This window comes from Anguilla anguilla, chromosome 9 (genome assembly GCF_013347855.1).
Source record: "Anguilla anguilla isolate fAngAng1 chromosome 9, fAngAng1.pri, whole genome shotgun sequence".
Taxonomy (NCBI): domain Eukaryota; kingdom Metazoa; phylum Chordata; class Actinopteri; order Anguilliformes; family Anguillidae; genus Anguilla; species Anguilla anguilla.
In genome coordinates this window covers 31,751,757-31,774,390 of record NC_049209.1, presented here as the reverse complement: position 1 = coordinate 31,774,390, position 22,634 = coordinate 31,751,757, and the positions used below count along the sequence as shown (strand labels likewise).

Below are 22,634 nucleotides of genomic sequence, written 5' to 3'. Positions count from 1 at the left end.
TTCATTATACGCAAAGCTCTCCTCACAAAACTCTTTTAATTTCTTTTCGAAAAACTATTGCACAAACCAAGATCTTAAGTTTGGGTTATGCTAAAAGCACTACGATTCACAACAGATGTAGGAAGAACTGCTTCTAACGTGTATGCAGCACACGTGTAATAAATGTCCAGAGTCACTTCAACTAGATGCCTCGGTGTCCCTAGGTAGTTTAAGGTCTTGGTGGCTAATTTTAGCTTTGAAGAAAGTGCAACTGCTTGGTATACTCCACTTGTGTTAGTTGTATTGTGTGTTTATGTGTATATATGTGTGTTCATGTGCACAAACTTTTCTATATTTTAAATGTATGCTATTCTTCCTATGTGTATTTCTCCTATATATATATATATATATTCTATTCTGACACTTAATATGCATAAAGTGTTTGTACAAGGCTTGTCTGAAATTGTATGGTTTGCAGGGCTCCTCTGCAATAGAGACCCCTGGTTTAATTGGGACACCCTGTAAAGAGTAAGTTGATTAATAAAAAGTTACCCAAGGCTATGCAATAACTGTTCAGTGATAGTGTTTACCCATAGGGGTTAATGCAAAATCTTGGGGGTTAATGTAATATTGTGAACCAGGTGGCTCCGACTAACACCCTTCCTTTACGTACTCTTGCTGAATCAATAAAATTGATACTTTTTTGTATATGGTGTTTATGTTCTTGATTAGAACCCAGTTCCTTAAGTCTCTATTATAAATTAATCTGAACTACTTGTCTACTGTTGTCGTTGTAGAGCATTTAGCAAATATTGTGCTTCGTGCATTTACACCTAAAAAAAAAAGCCCTGTCACTGTCCTTGGTAGGCTGAGGCTCCACCCCATTTAACACAGCCATTGTTTGCATATGCAAATTAGAGCGCTACCCACAGCTGGTTCCCCCTCCATCCCCTTCTCCTGATAACAGAGCACAAGTAAGGCCAGATGTACAGTAAGGCAACAGTGAGTATTTAGATTCTAAGTGAATTTTGTGATAAGGTACCATTATGAACAGATTTTGTGTATAGTAGCTCTCCAAAAGCTCTCTTTTTGATGGAAATACAGGGCTTAGCAAAAAAGACAGAATTAGTAAATAATATGGAATTTGGGTCCAAACAATGCAGGTTCTGAAAAACTACTGTTCTTGCAAATATTTTCCTTTGAGGTGAAATGTGGTGCAAATGTTCCTTTGCTCCCACTGAAAGAGAAGGTGGTGGTTCAAGAGTTAAAATGTGGTATTTGTGTACATGTTAGTGTGTGTGTGTGTGTGTGTGTGTGTGCGTGCGCATTCTCTTTGAAGTCTTACAGTGGTGTTATGAGGGATCCAGTTATGCGACCGTTTGAATCAGGTTTGAGAGGATAGAATTCCAAAAAACATATTATTCTTCATTTTGGCAGTTTTCAGAAATATAAATGCCTTGATGCATGAACATGTGCATGTATATGAACATATTCTGGGTTTAGATGCCATAATTTGCATTGCAGCTGTGTTCATATATTATTTCAGGAAGATTATCAATTTTGTCAGACACCTATTTTGTGATTATGATTAAAATATGTTTAGATACTGATTATTTGTTCAGGGTCTGTACAATGCTACAATTTCACAAAGTGGTCTGTTCTGTTTGCCCTAATGATCAGACCTTCTCTCTCCGCTGCCCAAACATTATTTTGGAGTCCACTGTTGGATATTCTCTCGGGTTATCTTTCAGAACCCTGTTAAAACTGAAAAGTTAAGATTATTAATAGTAAACAGATTACCACTCTGTAAAAATACTTGTCTGACAGTTTTATGGCTGTTTACCATTGGCTGTTCCATTTTTGTTGCGTTTATATGTTAAGTTAACATAGCATGCCATATTAGCCTGCATCTAGATAGAATAACTGTCAAATAAGTAAACAATTGAAACCAAAAATAAATGAAAGAGCGAAATCATTCACACACCGAGTGAACATAAGACAAAAGACTCATTCTCTCAGCTGTTTTATCTTTATTGTTTTTTTGTTTGTTTTTTTTAATTTTTTGGACTGACGAGCTCTGTCACTGAGGCACCAGGATTTGTGGGCAAAGCTGAGGGCTCTTCATCCCTCTCTCTGTCTGTTTCTAGGACAGTAGGACAGTCAACCCAACATCTGCCCCCCACCCAGCCACCCAATCACAGAGGAATGGCAAGAGGCAGACACAGACACACAGTGCGAGTAAAAACAAGCGCACAATCAGACACACACACACACACACACGCACACGCACACACAGAATGTCCCCGGACCCATTCCTGGACAATGTTGGACAATTTGCTTCTTGGAGATAAAGTTGTCATGTTTGCCATTTAGAACAGCCAACAGTGTACGGAAAAAGTGATGATATTCACCTACTCTGAGGAAAACATACTTGGGCATAAGACATAACTAATTAACATGGGTATGGGGGTAAAAAACAAGACCCTGGAGGTTTCACACTTCGTGCTTTTATGTCAAAGAAGCTAAAATTTGAAAACACCCGCAGCATATCATCATGGTAAAAGCCACCGGTCCTGACTACAATTCCCAGCAGCCCACTCTCCGCACTGGCCAACCAAAACTCAAGATTCTTTCAGACGGAAGAGTATGAATTCAGGAGGCACAAGCTTTGTGTGATAACTAGAAGGCAGGCTAGCCTGAGCAATGATAGTAACTGCTTCCCTGACCAAACGCATCACGTGTGCTCTGAGCTCATTCCACATGCTCTCACACTGCAGCCCTATTTCAGTGAAGGGTTAGCAACACAACGGGCATTCGGCAGAACTGAGAGTGAACCTGGTGACCAGCATGAAACTCAGAACCGAGGGTCTGGCCTCTGACAGACACGATCACAAAAGAGCAGTCAGGCATCTCCCCCAGATTCACACCCCGCGTGCTCTTAAACAGGACGTTGCCGTAAGTGTCCCAGGCTGGGTTTTCTTTCCACAGTCACGGATTGGCGGACTGCTTCCAGAGGTACCCATAAGGGAGCCAGGTGGAAGAGGCAGAGGGCCAAGGGAAATTAGGCTGTCACCTCAGGCTTCTGGTGACGTACATTTAGAGAGAAATCTGAGGGAGGCGTGACATCAGAAGTTGATTATTGGTGAAAGGACGCAGACTCCAGACGGTGAATGGGCCAGACTGTCCGTTGGGCAACTATGGGAGCTTATACATTGACAGGGCACATGGGTCGGAAAGATTAATTGAGGCACACCTCCATGGAAGACTAATCTAAGTCAGGGGTCACTATTTTCACATACAGGCCTAGGGAAATGTGGTCAGGTTTCTCGCAAGCAAAATCTACATCAACATCAGGGGTGTGCTTTTATATCTTTTTTTATTTGTTTTTGAAAATTTTTTTTTTTTTTACTTTAGTTGCTTTATTTAAAGTTGAATTTCCAGGACTCTGTTAAGCAGATCGGGTGGTGTTAAGGCGGAGCCAGGGCAGGCTAATGCACTTCATCGGGGGCGGCGAGCTTCTCCAGACTGGGCTCCACGCCCCAGATTTCTCGGGCATACTCGGCGATGGTGCGGTCGCTGGAGAACTTGCCACAGCCGGCAATGTTATGGATCACCATCTTGGTCCATTCCTTGGGGTTCTATAGGGCAGGGAGAGGATGAAAGATGGAGGACATCAGGAATTTAGAAAATTCTTTTGATCCAGTAAAACGTAAATATCTGAGTATTCATGTTATGTCGCATTCCAGTTTTTGACCTCACATTTTTAAATATGCCCTTGATGTTATAAGCTGTTGAGATCTGTTTTATTCACTTAAAACAACAGAAAAAGCGAAACCATATCAGCATAACTGATTACATCATGATTAATTCGTACGACCTCTCAATGACATATCAACCTTTGACCTCACACTGACCTTGTACAGCGCATTGACTTTCTCCTGGCATTTGATGTAGTCTTCGTAATCAGCAAACACCTTGAACCTGCACAGGACATAGAGTGGCATTTAGTCGACTACACACACCCAGGCAGGCAGCCAGCCACGTGCAGTACAGCACAACCCGGACCAAAAGAGCCAATCCGGCACTTACTGAGATGATGTGAGTCTTTATAGCTGTGTAGGTATACCACATATGTAAGTAAACAGTGCATGCAGGTATGTGCGTATGCATTTAGGTGTAGTTGTATGCTAGTAGGCACAGTTGTCTGTGCATGGACGTAGGTCTCAGATATGGGTGTAGGTACTGGATGTGTGTATGGGTTTGGGAACTAGTATGCAAGTATATGTCCTGTATGTTACGGGTGTAGCCGTGTAGATGTGTATGTGAGTAAGCAGAAAGCTTTCAGCGCTCATACCTGTCATGGTGCATCAGCAGGCTGACGATGTCCTTGAAGAGGTCGGGTTGTTTGGGGCTGAAGAAGCCCCCCGCGATCTGGTCGATGGCCTGCTTCAGCTCAGGGATGCTGTTGTAGTACTCGCTAGCATTGTACCTGTGAAAGAGGAAGAGAGAGAGAGAGACAGAGAGAGAGAGAGAGAGAACACCCATATCATTCACCAGTCTCTTTCAGTTTGTGAAATGTCCATTCCCCTTGCCCCAAACGCCACTGTCCAGTCACCCCATGTCCTAGAACTCCTTGTGCCGCCCCCTCAGTACCCCTACCCTTTCGCGTCCATAGCGTCCACGTCCTCCACCCTCATGCCGAAGATGAAGAGGTTGTCCTCGCCGGCCTCCTCCGCCATTTCCACGTTGGCGCCGTCCATGGTGCCGATAGTGAGGGCGCCGTTCAGCATGAACTTCATGTTGCCGGTGCCAGAGGCCTCCGTGCCGGCGGTGGAGATCTGCTCCGACAGGTCGGCCGCGGGGATGGCTGCCGGGGGGAAGGGGGTGGGGGGGGGGCAGAGAGAGAGAGTGGGACAGGTGAGGGTTTGGCGAACCAGGCTATTGACCGGAGGTCCCATACGCTGTCAGACTCACACGACCCAACCAAAAACCAGTGTTCTCCGTATCAATGCACCATGACTACAGAGTTGACGATGATCTGGGACATGAGACACATTTGAGGTTCATGTTTCAGAAATCATGGCTAGCTGAAGACAGACACTTGAGCCCCCCTCATCTTGCAGTAGTTTTAAGGAACCCTTCTCAACGTGTTGAGACACAGATGGGACACGATTGGCTGGTAGCTATTCTCTTCTTCATCTAAGCTCAGAGTGCGAGAAAGTAGAGGTAAAGTTCCTGGTTCAGATCAGTGCATCACTGATAGCACATGGTCTCTCTGCCTGTTTTGGTGTTCATTATACCCCCCCTCATTAAGAATGGAAAAAGTCATTGAGATGGCGAAAGCACATGCCCATCTGCATGCAATGTAAAGTGTAACACTGATGCATCATGGGATGAACAACCAAATTTTCCAGCTCTCAGGCCCATAGTACCGTACTTGAAAAAGGAAATATTTCAGCTTCATAACATTTAAAATTTCACATCTGGAAAACACAGTACAGTGCTACTGAGCTAATAATCTTAGTTGCTGTGGGTTTTGAATTCAAGCTGGGGCTTTTCTCCAGCAATGAGCTTTACTTGAATGGCTAGAGGCATATATTAAGCCGAGTGAACGGAGGACATCTGCTTTGTGATTCCGGAGAAGCACGTCTGTAACGATAAAAAAAAGACAAAGACAATCGCACCTTTCTCTGCCAGCGTCACCCTGTAGTTCTCCAGGAAGATGACTTTGAGGCGGTCGCCCACCACGGGGTCGTTATTGACGATTTCGCCGATGGCGGTGATCAACCTGATGATCATCTTGGCGGTGTGGTAGCCTGGGGCGGCCTGGGGGTGGGGGCATGGGGGGTGGGGTGGGGGGGAAGTGAGGTCAGGGCAAACATCAGGGCCGCTCGATTCTTTCAGATCAAAACATCCCCTTCGAACGACTCACAAAGAAGATGTAGGTTTACTCAACAGACAGAAATGAGAGACACATTTACTATAGAACAAATAGCAGCAGCGATGTTGACATTCATGCTCAACGTGAGGCTTGAACCGGTAACCTTAGGGGCACGGGGTTTATCAGTAAACTGCAGCAAACATGAAATAGCAGTGTCCTTAAATACCCCAACGCAGTGTGGGGGGAGTTAAATGGTAATGAAAAGACTTGCTTTCAAGATTTTGAGGACATTTATAATTGCAAGCTCATATTGCATGCTGAGAGTGTATGTAACTTTACTAATAAAGCTTGAACATGATTGACCATCCACAATTAAATGTTCACTGCAATGACAAAACAATTTATATTAAAATATTAACCACTGTAAATCTATTAGAATATAAAATGTTAACATGAAACATGTTTTTTTTCCAAGTTGGCAGCGCGTCTATTGGGGCAAAAGTGCAAAGACAACTCGGCTGATCTATCCTCGTTGTGTAATGTGTGATCAGTGATGGGCTAGCTAAACAAATACTGCTGTGTCTAACAAACAAAGAGTCACAAAATGAGACTGTCTGTATGGGCTCTGTTCTATGCATGTGTGTGAGTTGTGTGAGTGTGCATGTGTATATGTGTGTGCACGTGTGTGTGTGTGCGCATGTACGTGTGTGTGTGCGCAGGGACCTTACCTTTCCACCGATCATGATGGTTCTGGGGGTCCACTGCTTGTTGGGCTCCTTCTTGATTCCTGAGGAGAAAACAAACAAACACAATCTGTCTCTGTCTTCATCAGCTCTTTCATTCTTTACTCGTTTTTACATTCGGTCTTTATTTGGCCAAGTTTCTGTCTTTTCAAAAGACAGCATGACAGTTTGCTGCTTCCAAAGACATTTGGGCAGTAGGAACCCTCGTACAATGAGTGCTTATGGCTAAAGGGAAACTGAACTATGAGCTTGCTGTTTTTAAATGGCCTTGAGAAGACATTCCTGGGGTTCAATATTGTGATAAGGCATATTGTGTAAGTAAGTGTAATCACTAAATAGTTAATTAAGGAGAACACTTAGGTACTTACAGTTTAGAGAGAGTAAAGACAGTACTGGGGATTTACAGAGTAAAGATTGTGACTCAAATTTAGAGAGAGTAAGGACAGGACGAAGGCTTTAGAGAGTAAAGATTGTGCTTAAAATTTAAATACAGTAAGGACATAACAGTAAAGTTTGGGTTTTGGAGTAAAGACGAAACTCACTGTTGTAGTAGGTGATTATGTGAAGGCAGTTGAGCAGCTGTCTCTTGTATTCATGAATTCTCTTGACTTGGAAGTCAAACATGGAGTTGGGGTTGATCGCCACCTTGTAGTGCTCTTGTAGGTGCACAGCGAATTTCAGCTTGTTCTCCTAAAGACGGGGAGGAGGGTGCAACATAAACTGGTGTGAACCATTATTACTGTACCATATTAGGATGGAGGGGAGTCAACACAAGCCTGTGTTAATCAACAGGACCCAACACAAGTCTCAGGTCTGTACCATATTCAAGTGTGGGGGAGCCAAACCCAAGCTGGTAATTGCCATCACTACTCAGGTCTGCACCATATTAGAAGGTCTGGGGAGCCAAATGCAAGCTGATGATAACCACTGTTACTGAGGTCTATATCATATAAAAGGCTGACAGGTCTGGAGCTGCTTTCAGTTTAATTCTTTTTTCTTTATATTGGTTTCACTTAGGCCTAGCAGCCAAGAAGAGCTGTGTGGTCCAAGTGACCGTTAGCTACCCTGGAGTTTCCAATGTGAACTCTGTGAAGCAGTATGCGCTCATCTCTCTGCATATCCCAACATGGCAGGGCTAAATCTCACAGTGAAACACAGGGAAATTACACAGGGAAACATTTAGTGCCAGTTCAGTTCAGTGCTAGCACTTGTGCTAGTATCAAGTGGTCTGAAATGTATGTTCTCAGAGCTGATTTTACACTGAGCATTTTGCTGTGTTTGCGTAATGTTCTGGGAGCCAATGACCTCACTTGGCTCAGGCATGAAGTCACGGAGATAAGCTGTGATGAACGGCTAGAGGTGTCAGTACGCCCCCCCGTGGAGATTCCTCACCTGTTTGACATTGGCGACGTCCCGGATGAAAGCGTCATCATTGATGAACTTCAGCAGTTTCTTCAGCTGGTCCAGGTCACGGACAAAGTCTTCTCCGATTCTCTACACACACACACACAATTACATTTAGACACAAATGAACATGCACACACAAAAGTAATGGCAAAAATGGCAACGTGTATACGCTACTAAAACTCCTAATGCTTCAACATCATTAAAACATCCGACAAAATCAAAATTGAAATGACAATGGAAAATTTACGGCTCGGTTCCATGTACAGTCATAGCTTTGCTAATATTCGTACCTCTGCGATGACTTCGGCCAGTCCAGGATTGCACATCACCAGCCAGCGGCGTGGGGTGATGCCATTGGTCTTGTTCTGGAACTTGTCGGGGTCCATCTCGTAGAAGTCCTTAAATCTAAAAACAAAGCCCCAGGTAAGCGGCAAACTCCCAAAACCCATGTTAGAGGGGCACTTGCACCTGTTGTAATTGTGCCAGAAATGAAGAGTGTGTCACGGCTGAGGGGTGGTGACTCAAAACCAGGTGGTTGCTGGTTCAAGTAAGGATGGGACCAGGGGCTGGGGGGGGCAGGTAAGGGTGGGACCAGGGGGTGGGGGGGGGCAGGTAAGGATGGGACTACGGGCTGGGGGGTCCAGGTAAGGATGGGACTACGGGCTGGGGGGTCCAGGTAAGGATGGGACCAGGGGCTGGGGGGTCCAGGTAAGGGTGGGACCAGGGGCTGGGGGGTCCAGGTAAGGGTGGGACCAGGGGGTGGGGGGGGCAGGTAAGGATGGGACTACGGGCTGGGGGGTCCAGGTAAGGAAGGGACCAGGGGCTGGGGGGTCCAGGTAAGGGTGGGACCAGGGGCTGGGGGGTCCAGGTAAGGGTGGGACCAGGGGGTGGGGGGGGCAGGTAAGGATGGGACTACGGGCTGGGGGGTCCAGGTAAGGATGGGATTACGGGCTGGGGGGTCCAGGTAAGAATGGGACCAGGAGCTGGGTGGGGCCAGGTGGGCCCAGGTAGGGGTGGGACCAGGGGTTGGGCGGGGCCAGGTGGGGCTAGGAAGGGCCACGTAGGGGTGGGACCAGGGGTTGGGTGGAGCCAGGTGGAGCGAGGTACGGGCACTCACACAGTAGCCTTGAGGATCTCAGAGTGGATGCGAGCGACACCGTTGACGGCGTGGGAGCCCACGATGCACAGATGCGCCATGTTGACCGTCTTGTGAGGGCCCTCCTCGATCAGGGACATGCGACGCATACGGTCGAAATCACCGGGGTACAGAGCAGCGACACGCTGGACACAACAGACAAGGCAGTTTAGGGTGGGGGAGGGGTTGGTGTAGGGAGTGATCAGAGACAGCAATGGTAGAGAGAGAGATTCAGCTTGGGAACAAATCGTTTAAGGTGTAAGATCACAAATATGTGATTAGAACTTTATTAACTTAACATTCTAATGCTGATGTCACTGCAGGTAATTGGAAGCAACAGAGTTACAGAAAACTGACTTCTAATTTTGAAAAAGAATTTTTAAAAGCCTACTCTTCAAAGGCTAAGACCCACATTTAGACCTAATGATTCACCTTTGAAAATAATCATCAATAATTTCCAACAAATGTGATAATATTGGGATGATATCTTAGTTTTATGCTGGAGACACCTGGGTTAATATTCAACAATACAACATGTTAACAGAAACACTCCCCACATGCCAACAGAGAAGCTACCAGCATCGCCTATGTTACTGGGCTGTTAAACTGGGATCGCAAAAGAAATGTCAATTTAGAACACACAAAATCTATTCAATACTAAAAAAAATAAATAAATAAAAAAGTTTAAAAACAGTCACTGCAAATTATGTTTTATAGTAATTGGAATAAAGCAGAAGAGGAAGCAGCCACATTTTTACAGCAAACAAAGGTTAAAACATGATATTAACAAATGTGAAATTATTACACAGTCTTCAATTAGACATTTGGGATAAATTATTGTAATTGATTCATTTTTTTTTTAATTGAATGAATTGTGAATTTACCATCTGCTCACAATCTGTTTATGAAATAGCTTTTTAAAAAATTAAAAAAAAAAAAAAAAAAAAACAGAACCATGTTTGATTAACAGGTTAAAATATTCTTCATGTAGTGTTTTCAGGCGCTATAACTGTAGGACTAAAGTAAAGCTGAGGCATCCTAGGGTTGGCCCGAAGTGCTGGCAGCTTTGCGTTCAGCGGTCCTCCTCACCTCCATGTGGCGTCTGTTGACCTCGTAGATGATCTCCAGGTGCCGGGGCAGCAGGTGCTGGAAGAGGTCGATGGGCCAGCGCTCCAGCGCCTCGGGCAGGACAGTGTGGTTGGTGTAGGCGCAGGTGCGATTGCAGATGTCCCAGGCCTGACCACAAAGAGAACGAGGGGTCACGGGGTCACGGCTCGGCCAGTTACTCAAGGGAACGGAAGGTTCTAGTTTTAATAGGCCAGGGTCCTGGCGCACAATAATGAAAATGTTGTTCTGACAAGTGGTTACAGGTTCAAGCTCTATTTTGACACTGTTGCTGTGTACTAGGAACAAAGTGTCCTGGCTGAACTATCATGTCATAACAATGACAATCGTGCCAGCTATGAAACACTTGGACCTGCTTGGGAAGAACTGCTATGAGACTAGAGAGAACATAAGTATTCCAATCAGCTGATGATCGCTTAGAGAAAGCCTTGCAATAAAATCATTGCAGCATCGCAAACCTCACACAGATGCACTTCTTAGGATGAATGTTTCTCTCATAACCCTTCGTTTTTATGTGATCACAGAGCAGAGATCAGAATAGAACATTATTCTGAGATGATATCTGTTCACTCCAAGCGATCAGTTGATACCATGAAATGTAGGAGTGTTTCTAAGGCTTAAAGGAATATCAGACCAGGTGCAGATCACTCTACAGCACAGGTATCAGATGGCATATTAAACTAGTATGCAAACCCTGTATTTAAACTATTCATATACATAACATGTAACATAGAACAGGCAAACACGTCAGTTGGTAAACACATATCAGTTACTGTATATACAGTGCGAACAAGTTAAATATGGATCAACAATTCTGATTAGCTAAGCAGTGAACCACAGGGCGGGGGGGGGGGGGGGGGGGAAGGGGTATTGATATTGACAACCAATGTCTTGCTGTGGCAATCTGGCGCCCTCTAGTGTTGCAGAGAAAATACAACATTCCAAAACTGGGAGTCCAGGTGACCCCTGTACAGGCTGGCTTTGGCCCAGCTGAAATAGATATTTCCAGTATCAATTGACCTGTTAATTGATTTGTAGTCTGTAAATGGAGCTGTATTATGTGTGAAGGATTGACTGACATATTAATTAAATGATGGCGCGGGGCCACTGGTCCCCAGAGCTCACCTTATCCCAGGGCAGCTTCTCCTCGTCTACCAGGATCCTCATCAGCTCGGGGATCGCCATGGCGGGGTGGGTGTCGTTCAGCTGGATGGCAACCTGCACACAAGAGCGTCACCACAGGGTCGTGAGAGAAAGCCTGACTGCACCAAACGCATGCTCTTATGTACAGTATGCATTTACCCATTAAGGGATTATTTATCAGATGAAAGCAATAACATTTGTGGTGATTGAACAGAGAAGTGGTGGTATTATTATTAATTTTGATAATAATAATAATAATAATAATAATAATACTATTATTATTATTATAAGATTAATATTAATTGTCACATAGTATACATGCTCTTGTAATGAGTGAGACAGAAGCAGTAACAATAAAAAGGTGTAAATGAAGGCTAATTTTGATCAGCGTCAGCATTACAGACCCAGCCTCCAGCTCTCCTCTGTAGCACTGCAGTTCTGCGGGGGAGGGGGGGCACCGCTCACCTTGTCGGGCAGGGCAGTGAAGTCCGTACGCACGACTTCCTTGGAGCCAAACTTGGAGGCCTTGAAGCGGCGGATGATGTCCTGAAGGGTGGCGGCCACCACAAAGTACTCCTGCTTCAGACGCAGCTCCTTCCCCTCGAAGAACTGTGGTCAAATGCAGAGGCGGCCATGTTGACTCACATGCCACCACAGCCTCAGTACTCACACATGAATGAGGCTTGGCATAATCACCTCTTAATAAAAAGGTTTTTTTTAAATTTATTATTTTTATTCACAAAGTGATGTAATCATTATGAGGCAAGCAAAGAAATTCACAACTGTACCATTGCTCCTACATGCAACAAATGATCACGTGTACCAACTAAAAATGTTCTTCTAAGACGTAAAAGTTTTACATTTTTAATTAATTTATTTTTGCTATGGAAAGAACCCCCTAAGGATATTGATATCTCCTGCCCCGATGGTGGTGTCTATATGGGGGGTCACTCACGTTGTCATTGGGGTACAGCACACGGGAGATGTTCTCAGCCAGGTTTCTGTCCAGCACAGCCTGGATATAGCCGCCGATGTTAACTGCCCAACAGAAAGCATCGACAGTAAGCGTGAAGCCCTTGGGTCTCTTCACACGCAGCACTTTTACCACAAAATGCAGCAAAAACGGAAAGCTGTGTGGTAAACTCCCTGATAAGGACTATGGGAAGACCGAATCTGTAAAGAAAGGTCTAAATATGAGAACCTCAGAAAAGAAAATTGCATAAAAGACTTTCTTCTTAATGTTTAAGTATTAAAATCACAGATGTGTATGGTCGGACAGGTATCTGCCATCACTTACCAGATGTTAAAATCATTAAAATAAATGAATACTTTTTTCAGATGTACTCAGAACTTAACCCCACGTACACCATGGCACCGACCTGTTTCCAAATTCAGAAGAAGGTGGTGCACTTCCTCCACGCCTACCCCTCTAAATCCATTCCTAACCCCCTCCACCCATCTCCAACCCTCATTACCCATTCCTGCTCATCTCTTTTGGGGACTGGACTCACAGTCTTTCAGGTTGAACTCGCAGGGTGCCTTGGCAGACCACAGCCTCATGGTGTTGACCACGTTGTTCCTGTACCCGGGGACGGGGGTGTCGTAAGGCAGGGCCAAGACTACCTGTGAGCGGGAGGCGACTCATTTAAGAACAGCTGGTTCAGCCACAGCATCCGCCCCAGATTCTCTCTCTCTCTCTCTCGATGTAGTTTAGCGCAGATTTGCTTGCAAGATCTTTTAGATGACATGTTTTATTGAAGAATGTTAGAAGACTCTCTCTCTCATTCTCTCTCCGCCCCTCTTTTTGTCTCTCTCTCCCTTCCCCCTCTCTGTCTGTCCACCCCTCTCTCGCCCTCTCTCTGCAGAAACAGCTGCAGCTATCAATTATCCCACAGTAACAGTGAGAGCGGTGTGGAAAACATCGTTGACTACGTTGACTGTGAGCTGTTGGGTTTTTATTTTTTTAAATATTTAAACAGCATGCCAAATAATGCCAAATCCACATTAAGGTTTTTCCTCACCTGAGTGTCAACCCATTTGACCCCATCTGGATGGTGCTCCACTCTGCCATAGAAGTGGACGGGACGCATGTACTCGGGGCGCGCCTTCTCCCAGGGGTTGCCGTAGCGCAGCCAATCGTCTGCCTCCTCCACCTGTCAATCACCCTTTGAGCGTCAAACCTTAAACATCACGCAATCCCCTCACTGCAGTCTAAAAATGAGCAGCTCAAGAATTGATCATTCAAAAATAAATAAATAAAATTAAAATAAATAATCTAAATAAATCTAAATAAAGGAAGTTCAGCAGACCTGCCAGCCGTTGCAGATTTTCTGGTTGAAGATGCCAAACTCATAGCGGATGCCATAGCCGTAGGCCGCCAGCCCCAGTGATGCCATGGAGTCCAGAAAACAGGCTGAGAAAGAGAGAGATGACGTGATGAAACCACAGGAGCCATCACCACTCATTCACACCACTTACCACTCTGCCGTCCTGATTATACACCACTGGGGCAGATGGAGCGAGTGCGTCCCATCTCTCCACAATTTCAGCTGTATTTGACGAAGCAAAAACGACTGCCTGAAATTGACCTGGCTGGTCCAAACATGCTGCTCGGTGCTGATCTGAGCGTGAGCGTTCATTCCTGCTTCACCACATACAAGCTTTCTGCAACGTTTCTTTATGGTTCCTGCCTTTGTGAAGGTTGTCAAGTGGCCTGCAGCTACCCTACTTTGATTGTACTTTCCACTAAAAATCCCTTCTAAAATATTCCCACTGTAAAAGGCTCTGTAGATATGAAGGACATAATGCACAAAATAAGATTGCTTGATTGGCTTACTGATGGATCACTGTAACCTTCAGCCAGAAAGATTGTGATGAGCATGGCTGTGATAAAAACATTTTTTTTCCTTTATAATCATTGTGCATGTCCTTCGTCCTTCTTGTCCTAGGCATTGAGCTCAAGGAAAATTTCCATTTTCTCAATTTAAGGTATGATGAATTATTCTATTCTATTCCCATTCTGTCTGATCTAGAGAGCTCCAACTTCAATCCAAAACTTTCTGTAGGCACTTTCTTAGTGTAGAATATCTGTATGTAGCTTGAAAGCACTGAGAAAAGATTCCAGGCACTACACCACCCTCATCCACCTGGGTACACCGCAAGAATACAAACAGCTACCATATAGCACCCGTCATGCATATATTCCAGAGTGTTTTACAAGAAAATTTAAAGTCAACTAAATGTCCAAACCAAGAGGAATAAGCACACAAAACAAACAGGTAAGTCAGAAGACCTGATTAAAAGGAGTAAATAGAAGCTACACCTCTGATATGGCTTGGATTACTGAATTCCAGGGATAGAGTGCTGAACAGCTAAAAGCTGAACCCCAAACTGTTATCAAGTCAACTGTGAGAAACCACAGAGAAATTAGCAGTTGCGGCTCGGAATATACGTTTCAGACAGATCATCCAGTTATGGAGGCCCAAGGCCATTAAGTGCTCTATATTTTGTAAGCAACACTTTAAATTCAATCCTGGATTTAACAGGGAGGTAATGCAATAGCCAAAGGATATGAGCGATATGCTCTAAGCAGTGTGTGTGGGTATGCTGTACTCTGTACTAACTGAAGCCACTGCGATGCAGTCTGGTAAACATTATAAGCATTATAATAATCTAGTCTAGTCTTCATGAAGGCACATACCAGCATTTCAGCATCTTCCTTAGGAAAAACTGGTATCAATTTCACCATATCACCTGCAAAAACAGGATGTCCTAGCCACAAAGTCAATGTGCACCAATGCACAGATCAGGATCCATTATCCACAAAACCTCAACAAAAATGTTTTCCTTACAGGCTTTGACTGTTTCAGAAAATGGATATCAAATGGAATCACCGTGCAGCCACACTGCACCTCGAGCCGACAAATTACATTTTGGTTGAGGCAGGTCGCTGTCATCCATGCTTATATTTCACTGAGATAGAACAGCCGGTGCCATATCCATTAATGGAAAAGGGCAGTACAAACAGTGAAATTCAAGCTTGAACTGTGCAGTGATGGCAGATGGCAGGGGGAGCATGTACAGACTGAACAACTGTGGGCTCAAGCACGGAACCTTGCGGAACACCAAACTCGACCTGGGCGATATCCCGCAATGATTATTATCAATATTAAAATAATATATTATAATACATCCCAGTTTGCCAAATCTGGCTAAAGAATTACCCTTCCCACTTCAGTGTCAACGTAGTGAAATAAGGTAGAAAGCAAGGAAAGCCACCAAAAACAAAAAATAAAACAGTTTTTACAGCTCCAAACTGTAAGTCAGAACTACAAAGCTAAACTGACTAACCAGCTACTCAGCAGAAATAAAAATTTCACCTTGAAAGGACTGAGGATGTTGACTCTTGAGTTGAAATGCTGAACAAGAGGCAGAGTTTTGGGAAGGACCAGCCTATCCAAGAATTTACAAAATGACTATTGGTAACAGTAACCCTAAGTTGTCAAAAGCAGAATTAGTCACCATAATATTATAATAAAAATGTTGCTTTAGCCTCTTTTATAGAGACCAAACACAGATCAGTTCAGGGTTAATTCAGCTTAGCAACAAGATATCTTAAATGGCAAATTCACTCCTGCTCTTGACAATAAAGGTGATGGCTGTAAATAATAGTTGTTAAGTCCACCAAGATATGAAATCCCCTCTCACAGGCTAATAGCAACAACCATTATCTTCTACTGGCCACTGAAACTTTAAATTAAATAACCATTCTGGGTCCTTGTGTGACCACATAGGACCATGAACAATCAACCTGTATCAAATCAAGCTGTCCCTTAATTTAATTTGATGCTGTATTCTAAAGAATCTGCGTCTGGCAGCCTGTCAGAGTATATGTGTGTGCGCACACTACAGAGATATGTGTAATACCCAGGGAAAGAGTGTTTGATAACAAACAGGAGATGGAAAGGCAGGCTCACCCGCCAGACGTCCCAAGCCTCCATTTCCCAAGCCAGCATCCTCCTCCATGTCCTCCAGCTCCTCCATGTCAAGGCCGAGCTGGGGAGAGACAGGGCTGCATGACTGAGACGGACAGGCAAAGGGACAACGGGACAGACAGGTGGACGCATGTGGTCCCTTGGCAGCATGGTAACCCTCCCGCCCCCCCCACCTGGTACGTGGCCTCGTCGCAGGCATTCTCCAGCGCCAGGTTTACCATGGTGTTCTGCAGGGTTCGGCCCATGTAGAACTCCAAGGAAATGTAGTAAACACGCTGGGGAGAGAGAGGGGGAGAGAGAGAGAGAGAGAGAGAGAGAGAGAGAGAGAGAGGGAGACAGAGAGAGAGAGATTCATGTTTCAGCACTATTAATGCAAACTGCATTTCTCCTTTAAAAATTCCTCTCGCATGGCACTCTGGACTTCATGACCAGCCTCCCTGCAGCCTCTGGGCCTGGGGAAAAACAGAGCAAGACGTGTGGTTGACTCTGGAGCCATGTATGACCACCTGCACCCCGCACCCCCCCCCCAACCCCCCAGGTGGGGGTTTCACCCAAATTAATAAATAAATGCAAGAAGAGGGAATGCTGTCCACTCTCTTTAAAAATATTTTTAAAAGATGTAAAAATCTAGGACAACATTGAGATTAACATTCAGGACAACCTGAGGGCAACCAGAGAGACACCAGAGGCCTCCTGAGACCCAGGACAAGCTTCTGCGTCAGCTTGAGTCACGTGAGAGAGTGACTGACCACGCTGCCTCCAGACCAACCTGGATTTACAGGAATTCAATTCATTAAATACTCCCAGAACGCTACAGCCATTTCCGGAATTGATGGAATTGAAATGGCCTTAATCCTAGCCCTGATTCACACAGAGCTCAGTGACACTAACACACAACCAGCAGATGGAACTGCCAGAATGCCATTCTTCACCAGTGAACTCAGACACTTCAATTTCATGCACTCAGATACATTAAGCCTGAGATATTTCAGGCAGGGAGTGCCATGCTGTACACTTACTGAATTAAAATAAGCTTATTAATTCTGGCAGTGGTGAATAGGAAGCTGGGGTTGTAATCACAAGTTTGCAGCTTTGAACCCCATTGGGGGACACCGCTGATGGACCCATGAGCAAAGTACTCGCTCCATTTGACATGCCTGTTCTGACCCTGATGTTTGCACAGTGGTTGAAGTGTATGCATAAAACTTTGTAGAGCACTTCTGAAACATGGAAGGAAATGTTTACATTTTCAGAAAAAAGTGTACGAAATAAAAACCAAGTGAGATGAAAATCACTGAACAAATTGGAACAAACTATAAGCACCTTCAAACCTGGCCTAAGATTGTGGTTCTGAGGTGTTCTGGCGGAGGAAAGCTAAACCACTTGTTGAATAGAATGAACCCCTGGTGAAGCCCAGCTAGCCCAATGTGCCTCTTCCACCTTCCCAACCAGGGTCTAATCTGACTGTCTATTCTTAGAGCTACCAATTACCAGTGACTTCTTCCAAAACTTTATAATGAACTCACAATTTGCTCCAAGCAATACTGACAATTTATTCTGACACAGTATATAGTTCTGACACCGTTCCAAAATGGATGACTCCTTCTCCAGTGCTGCATACCACGCAGGCATCTTGTTCTAAAAACCATAGACTATCAACTCCTCATTCCATCCCTGCACATTACTGACAAACCAATCCAATGAGACACAGCTATGACAACTCGTTCCAACATCATCCAGCATTTTGCTGCATGGAGTGTAGTCAATAAAACAATGAAAAAGCTCAAAACCTGGTGATACACGATATTGAAAAAATGGTTAATACTGTAAAGGAATGCATTTCAGTCTGTTTTTTAAAATTTATTTCAGTCAATTTGGGGGGGCGGGGGTAGCAACACGACACTTGAGCCTTGGTTTAGCCTTTGACATTTCTGGTTTTCTTCCCTCGAAGTTGAAGGCAGGCACAAGGGGTCGGGGGTGAGGGGAGTGCAAGGGATTGCATAACACTGGCATTTCGGCTTGGGTATTAATAGCCGCCATAGGGGTTGCTTGCAAAGGTTAGGCCGTCTGCACGGACAGGCACAGTCAAGGCGTCTCCTGCCTTCAAGACAGGCACAAGAATATAGCCGAGCAGCAGCCAGTTAAAGAGAAGTGTTAGGAGGCCCACAATTTTACATACGTGAGCTTGGGGTCTGCTCCTTTTCAAGGGACACGGTGTCTTTACACTGACATTAACTGGCAGGGTGCAAGGCGTCAGCTTTACATTTTAGAAAACGGTGAACTGCATCAATAAAAATAAAATAAAATAATAATTTGAAAAAAATAAAATTTGTGTTGTTAATGTGCAGCCTGTTGGATCAACAAACATTATACGGCAAGAACTACTATAATGTACAAGATCTCATCTGTTCTTCCTCACAGGGCATTTCAAATATTTTTTGCAAACATACATTTGCTAGCATCTGTCTACACTGTATTTCCAAGTACAGCACTCATTACAGTACATGAAGGACATTTAATTGACTAAAAGGGGATTCACAAATGCATAAAGTGCCTGACACAGATAAGGAAGCACTAATTAGAACCGAGCTGACCAGGCACTTTTTTGGAACACATTCCCAGTAAAAGATAGAGGCCTGTCCTTACATGATCTCTATATACAAGAGCTTAGCATGAAGTCTCGCTCCTCACTTACAGTAACAGACTGACATCTTCAGTGCTACGCTGCTCACAGTGGCCTCTTTTAAAACATAAATAACCAACTGAACTATGACAAAACTTTAACATTAAGACTCAGAACAGCGCCAGAGAACAGCAGTCGACGCAGTGGTCGATGTGGGGAAGGGGGCCAGGGGTAAGTGTGAAGATCTTACTATCCTCATCCTCAGCTTATTTCATATCAGATTGAATAACCTGGCTCCCTCGTAGCCCGTATCGATTTCCGACTTGACCTTTAATAGAGGATAACTTCTAACCTTTCCTGTTACCCTCAGCAACTGATGGGCCCCCCAGCCCCTCCCCTCCCCTCCCTTTAGGCACTTCACCTCTTTGCACCAGCTGCAATGAATGGTGAATATAGTGGTCACATCTGGCTGTTTCCCAAAAAGGTTAGAATAAACCCTCTTTGCTGTACATTCAAACTTTTAATCACAGAAACTGTCTGACCTTTTATCCTGTACCAGAAACCCCAAGAAACCCTGTGCCCCCTCCACCCAATTAACCCACAGAATGCATAATTTTGCACTCTTAAAATAATACAAATATACATTCACAATATTAACCTTGGTAGAAATTATGGAATATAACGACCTAAATAATGAGAGCCTGTATTTTAACAAATTATTGAAAGAAGTATAGTTTTACATCCTTGTATTGATATGTTAAAAATAATTCAAATATAAATACAATACACACATATTCCCAAGGAGTATATGGACGTTAATACAATTATCAGATCACATTTTGAAACATGAAACCGCACTTGAAACCAACCTGGGTATTTAAAGGGTTAAAAGGATTGTGGCTAAATGGATATGCATCGGTGTTCTTAACTGGATTTATATATCTGCCATAGATAAATCCGTTTATTTTTGTACTTTACGACCGCCCACTCAATTCGTTAGTGGCGCCTGATTTATTGACTCATTGGTGTCCCTCACTCCCGTTTGAAAGCACATCAAATACTGCCCATGCTGCACACATTTTATACACGTAATTCAGCGACCACATATAACAGCCGTTATTTTTGCGATAAAATTTAAAATAATATAAAAAACTTAATTTCGCCTGTCATATGCTTACTTCCTCCGACCCAACGTCCCCAGGTGAAATCGCTGGAGGTGAGATCGGATTCTTAACCGCCTGGTAGAAATTCACCCCGGACCAAGAGAAGGTCAGATATTTTTAAGATTCTCTCTCACCTCGACGGATTAACAAATTGACCCAGTCGGCCAGTGCACGACATTAACAATCAAATTCAAAACATTAGGCCTAAACCTAATTAAGTGCGAGGAATGTTACCCCCTCTTTTCAATATGGTATACCAAGAAATAAAACTTTTTTGGTCCTCAGCAACTGTAAAATGGCATAAACTGCTGTTTGTGAACCGCTTTTTTGTACACTATCTGCAGGTTTTTTTTTTGTTTTTTGCCATCTAACTTATACGAATTAACAACTTCGGGCCCATTAATGCCTCTGCTTGTTTGGCATTTACATGAGCGCGGGCGCGCAAGTGCATGTGAAATTATTTAATCCAGATTAACTCGACTCTGATCTGAAAATGCAATACATTAGCCGTGTATAACCAATCCCATCTCACCGAAATGTTGCTAGAATTTATTGATATCAGTTTGTCATCAAAGTTCTTCTCGTCTCGCGCAATTCCGGAACATTATTTCATCGACTGCGTTTATATAAACCTTGCTGAAAATTGAAGACTTTATGTGCTGCATAATATGTGCGTATAGCACCTGTCGGCGCGATGATGTCAGGGATTCAGAGCGCCACTGCTTACTTTGGGATCTTTTTCGTAGTAGTGCTGCTGTGTTCGGATCCACCTTCCAATTAGGTGATCACGGACGGTGTGGGCAAGAGCGAAGTAATAATCCCGTTTCATCGCCACATTTCGGTCCTTCACCATTGTGAAGTGCAGATGCCGGTTAAAATTTGTCTTGAGGTCCGCCACATTTTCCACGCCCGCGAGCCCTCGCACCGAAATCTGCTTCCTCCTGTCGTGGTCTGACAGTGGTTTAGACATCTTCCCGATCGGTTTGCAAATAATCTGATTACACAAAAACAAACAAAAAAGTAACCAGTTAACCGGCAGCCGCGCGTCACTCTTACCCACACAAGGACTATGCCGGCCCACAGGGTTTTAAAGGAAGCATCATTTATATTTATCAAAAGGCGGAGTCTCACCAAAGCTCCGGACCAATCGACAGTCTGTCAGTCATCCGTAAAAGTTTTACAGCCCCACCTTAATCCATAACCAGTTGTGGGAATTGAAAAAAACACTCGAAACAATTTTGGCAGATCACTCCTACATATACGCTGGAAAAATGTTGGTTTTCACGTGGTCATAAAACGGTGAAAAGTGCATAATCATGCAAATTTTCTTGACATTTGTACTAATGGGAGGTGTCCGATTCATTGACTTTTTAACTGGGACAACAAATGATCAAACACGCGGGTTAAAAAGTCAATTTTATTTGAGGAAGGATAATTAACTTAAAATGACGCAGCACTACAAGTCCCAGCATGCCACTCTCGAATTGGTTTTGATCGACGCAACGTTAATGGGAAACATGGGTTGATGGGTTGATGGTACAGGATACCAAGGACTATTAATAGTGGCTTACCACCTCCCAAAGGTCATGATATTTGAAAGGCATGTCAAAGTGAATGTCAAGTGAAGACACTTGCCACAGCTAGCCACAGACGACACATACTGGCCACTCGCTGTCAGAAGTGTAGCTAAGTACAGCCATAACTGCTGAAAGATATTTAAAAATGCAAGTGGCACCCAAATCATACTGCACATATGGGACGAAAATAAATGAACAGTAGGCAATAAATATATTCTGTAATTATATTCCCCTTTATTACAGTTGAAAAAAATAAGGGATAACAGAACCAATGTGTACGTGACATTCATGTGTACTATATACATACAAAAGTTATCCATGGGGCAACAACTTAATGATAGGTATACTGAAAACACGGCAGGCAAGAGTTCTGGTGCAGAGATCACAAAGAAATATGACCAACAAGCCGTGCTGGTGGTGAAGTCAGATTGGGGTGAGGGTCACATGACCAGTTACCAGAAAACCTGTAGAATAGCTTATTTCCATGTTGAAATTACCTTTTTTCATCTCCTAAATAAAAAAAACTGGGCAGACAGAAATTCTGTATGGCAACTGGTCAGTGGACCTAAGATCTGACCAGGACAGAAGGGCTGGCTTGATTTGTAGAAAACTAGTTTTATATTACCACAAAGAAATGAGAGAGAACTGGGAAAAGCACTCAGCTGACAGCCCAATTCAGAAACACACACATTAAATTCATACATCTCATCTTTACTTTGTTTCGACACCAGCTGACAAAGGACAGAAGCAAGGTGGGAAACAAATGTGAAACGGGGGAAATCGCTCGGTACGAAGTGAGAAACGGAGTCTGTGCCACATGGGTGAGCCACGTTGCACAGCAGATATCCAGTTTGGGGTGGGGTG

At 44.0% G+C, this 22,634-nt stretch overlaps 1 protein-coding gene across 1 annotated transcript; it reads right to left on the bottom strand.

The window, feature by feature from the left end:
* Positions 1 to 1,994: 1,994 nt before the first annotated feature.
* Positions 1,995 to 21,266, bottom strand: LOC118234927 (glycogen phosphorylase, muscle form-like). Its single transcript, XM_035431807.1, has 20 exons — positions 20,921 to 21,266; positions 16,581 to 16,682; positions 16,390 to 16,468; positions 13,723 to 13,826; positions 13,435 to 13,566; positions 12,925 to 13,036; positions 12,369 to 12,451; positions 11,879 to 12,022; positions 11,396 to 11,488; positions 10,235 to 10,381; positions 9,128 to 9,291; positions 8,301 to 8,415; positions 7,996 to 8,097; positions 7,146 to 7,293; positions 6,589 to 6,647; positions 5,664 to 5,805; positions 4,639 to 4,846; positions 4,334 to 4,468; positions 3,894 to 3,960; positions 1,995 to 3,617 (listed from the first exon to the last, which is right to left on the bottom strand). The coding sequence occupies exons 1-20, from the start codon at positions 21,161 to 21,163 to the stop codon at positions 3,468 to 3,470; spliced, it is 2,529 nt and encodes an 842-aa protein (XP_035287698.1). The 5' UTR covers positions 21,164 to 21,266; the 3' UTR covers positions 1,995 to 3,467.
* Positions 21,267 to 22,634: the final 1,368 nt, after the last annotated feature.

Excerpts from the sequence above, each read along its gene's own strand:
- LOC118234927 (XM_035431807.1), bottom strand. The coding sequence starts at position 21,163 with ATGTCTAAACCACTGTCAGACCACGACAGGAGGAAGCAGATTTCGGTG. Across the intron at positions 13,827-16,389 it reads AGGCTTGGGACGTCTGGCGG|CCTGTTTTCTGGACTCCATG; the intron begins GTGAGCCTGCCT and ends TCTCTTTCTCAG. Across the intron at positions 7,294-7,995 it reads ACGTCGCCAATGTCAAACAG|GAGAACAAGCTGAAATTCGC; the intron begins GTGAGGAATCTC and ends CCCCGTCTTTAG.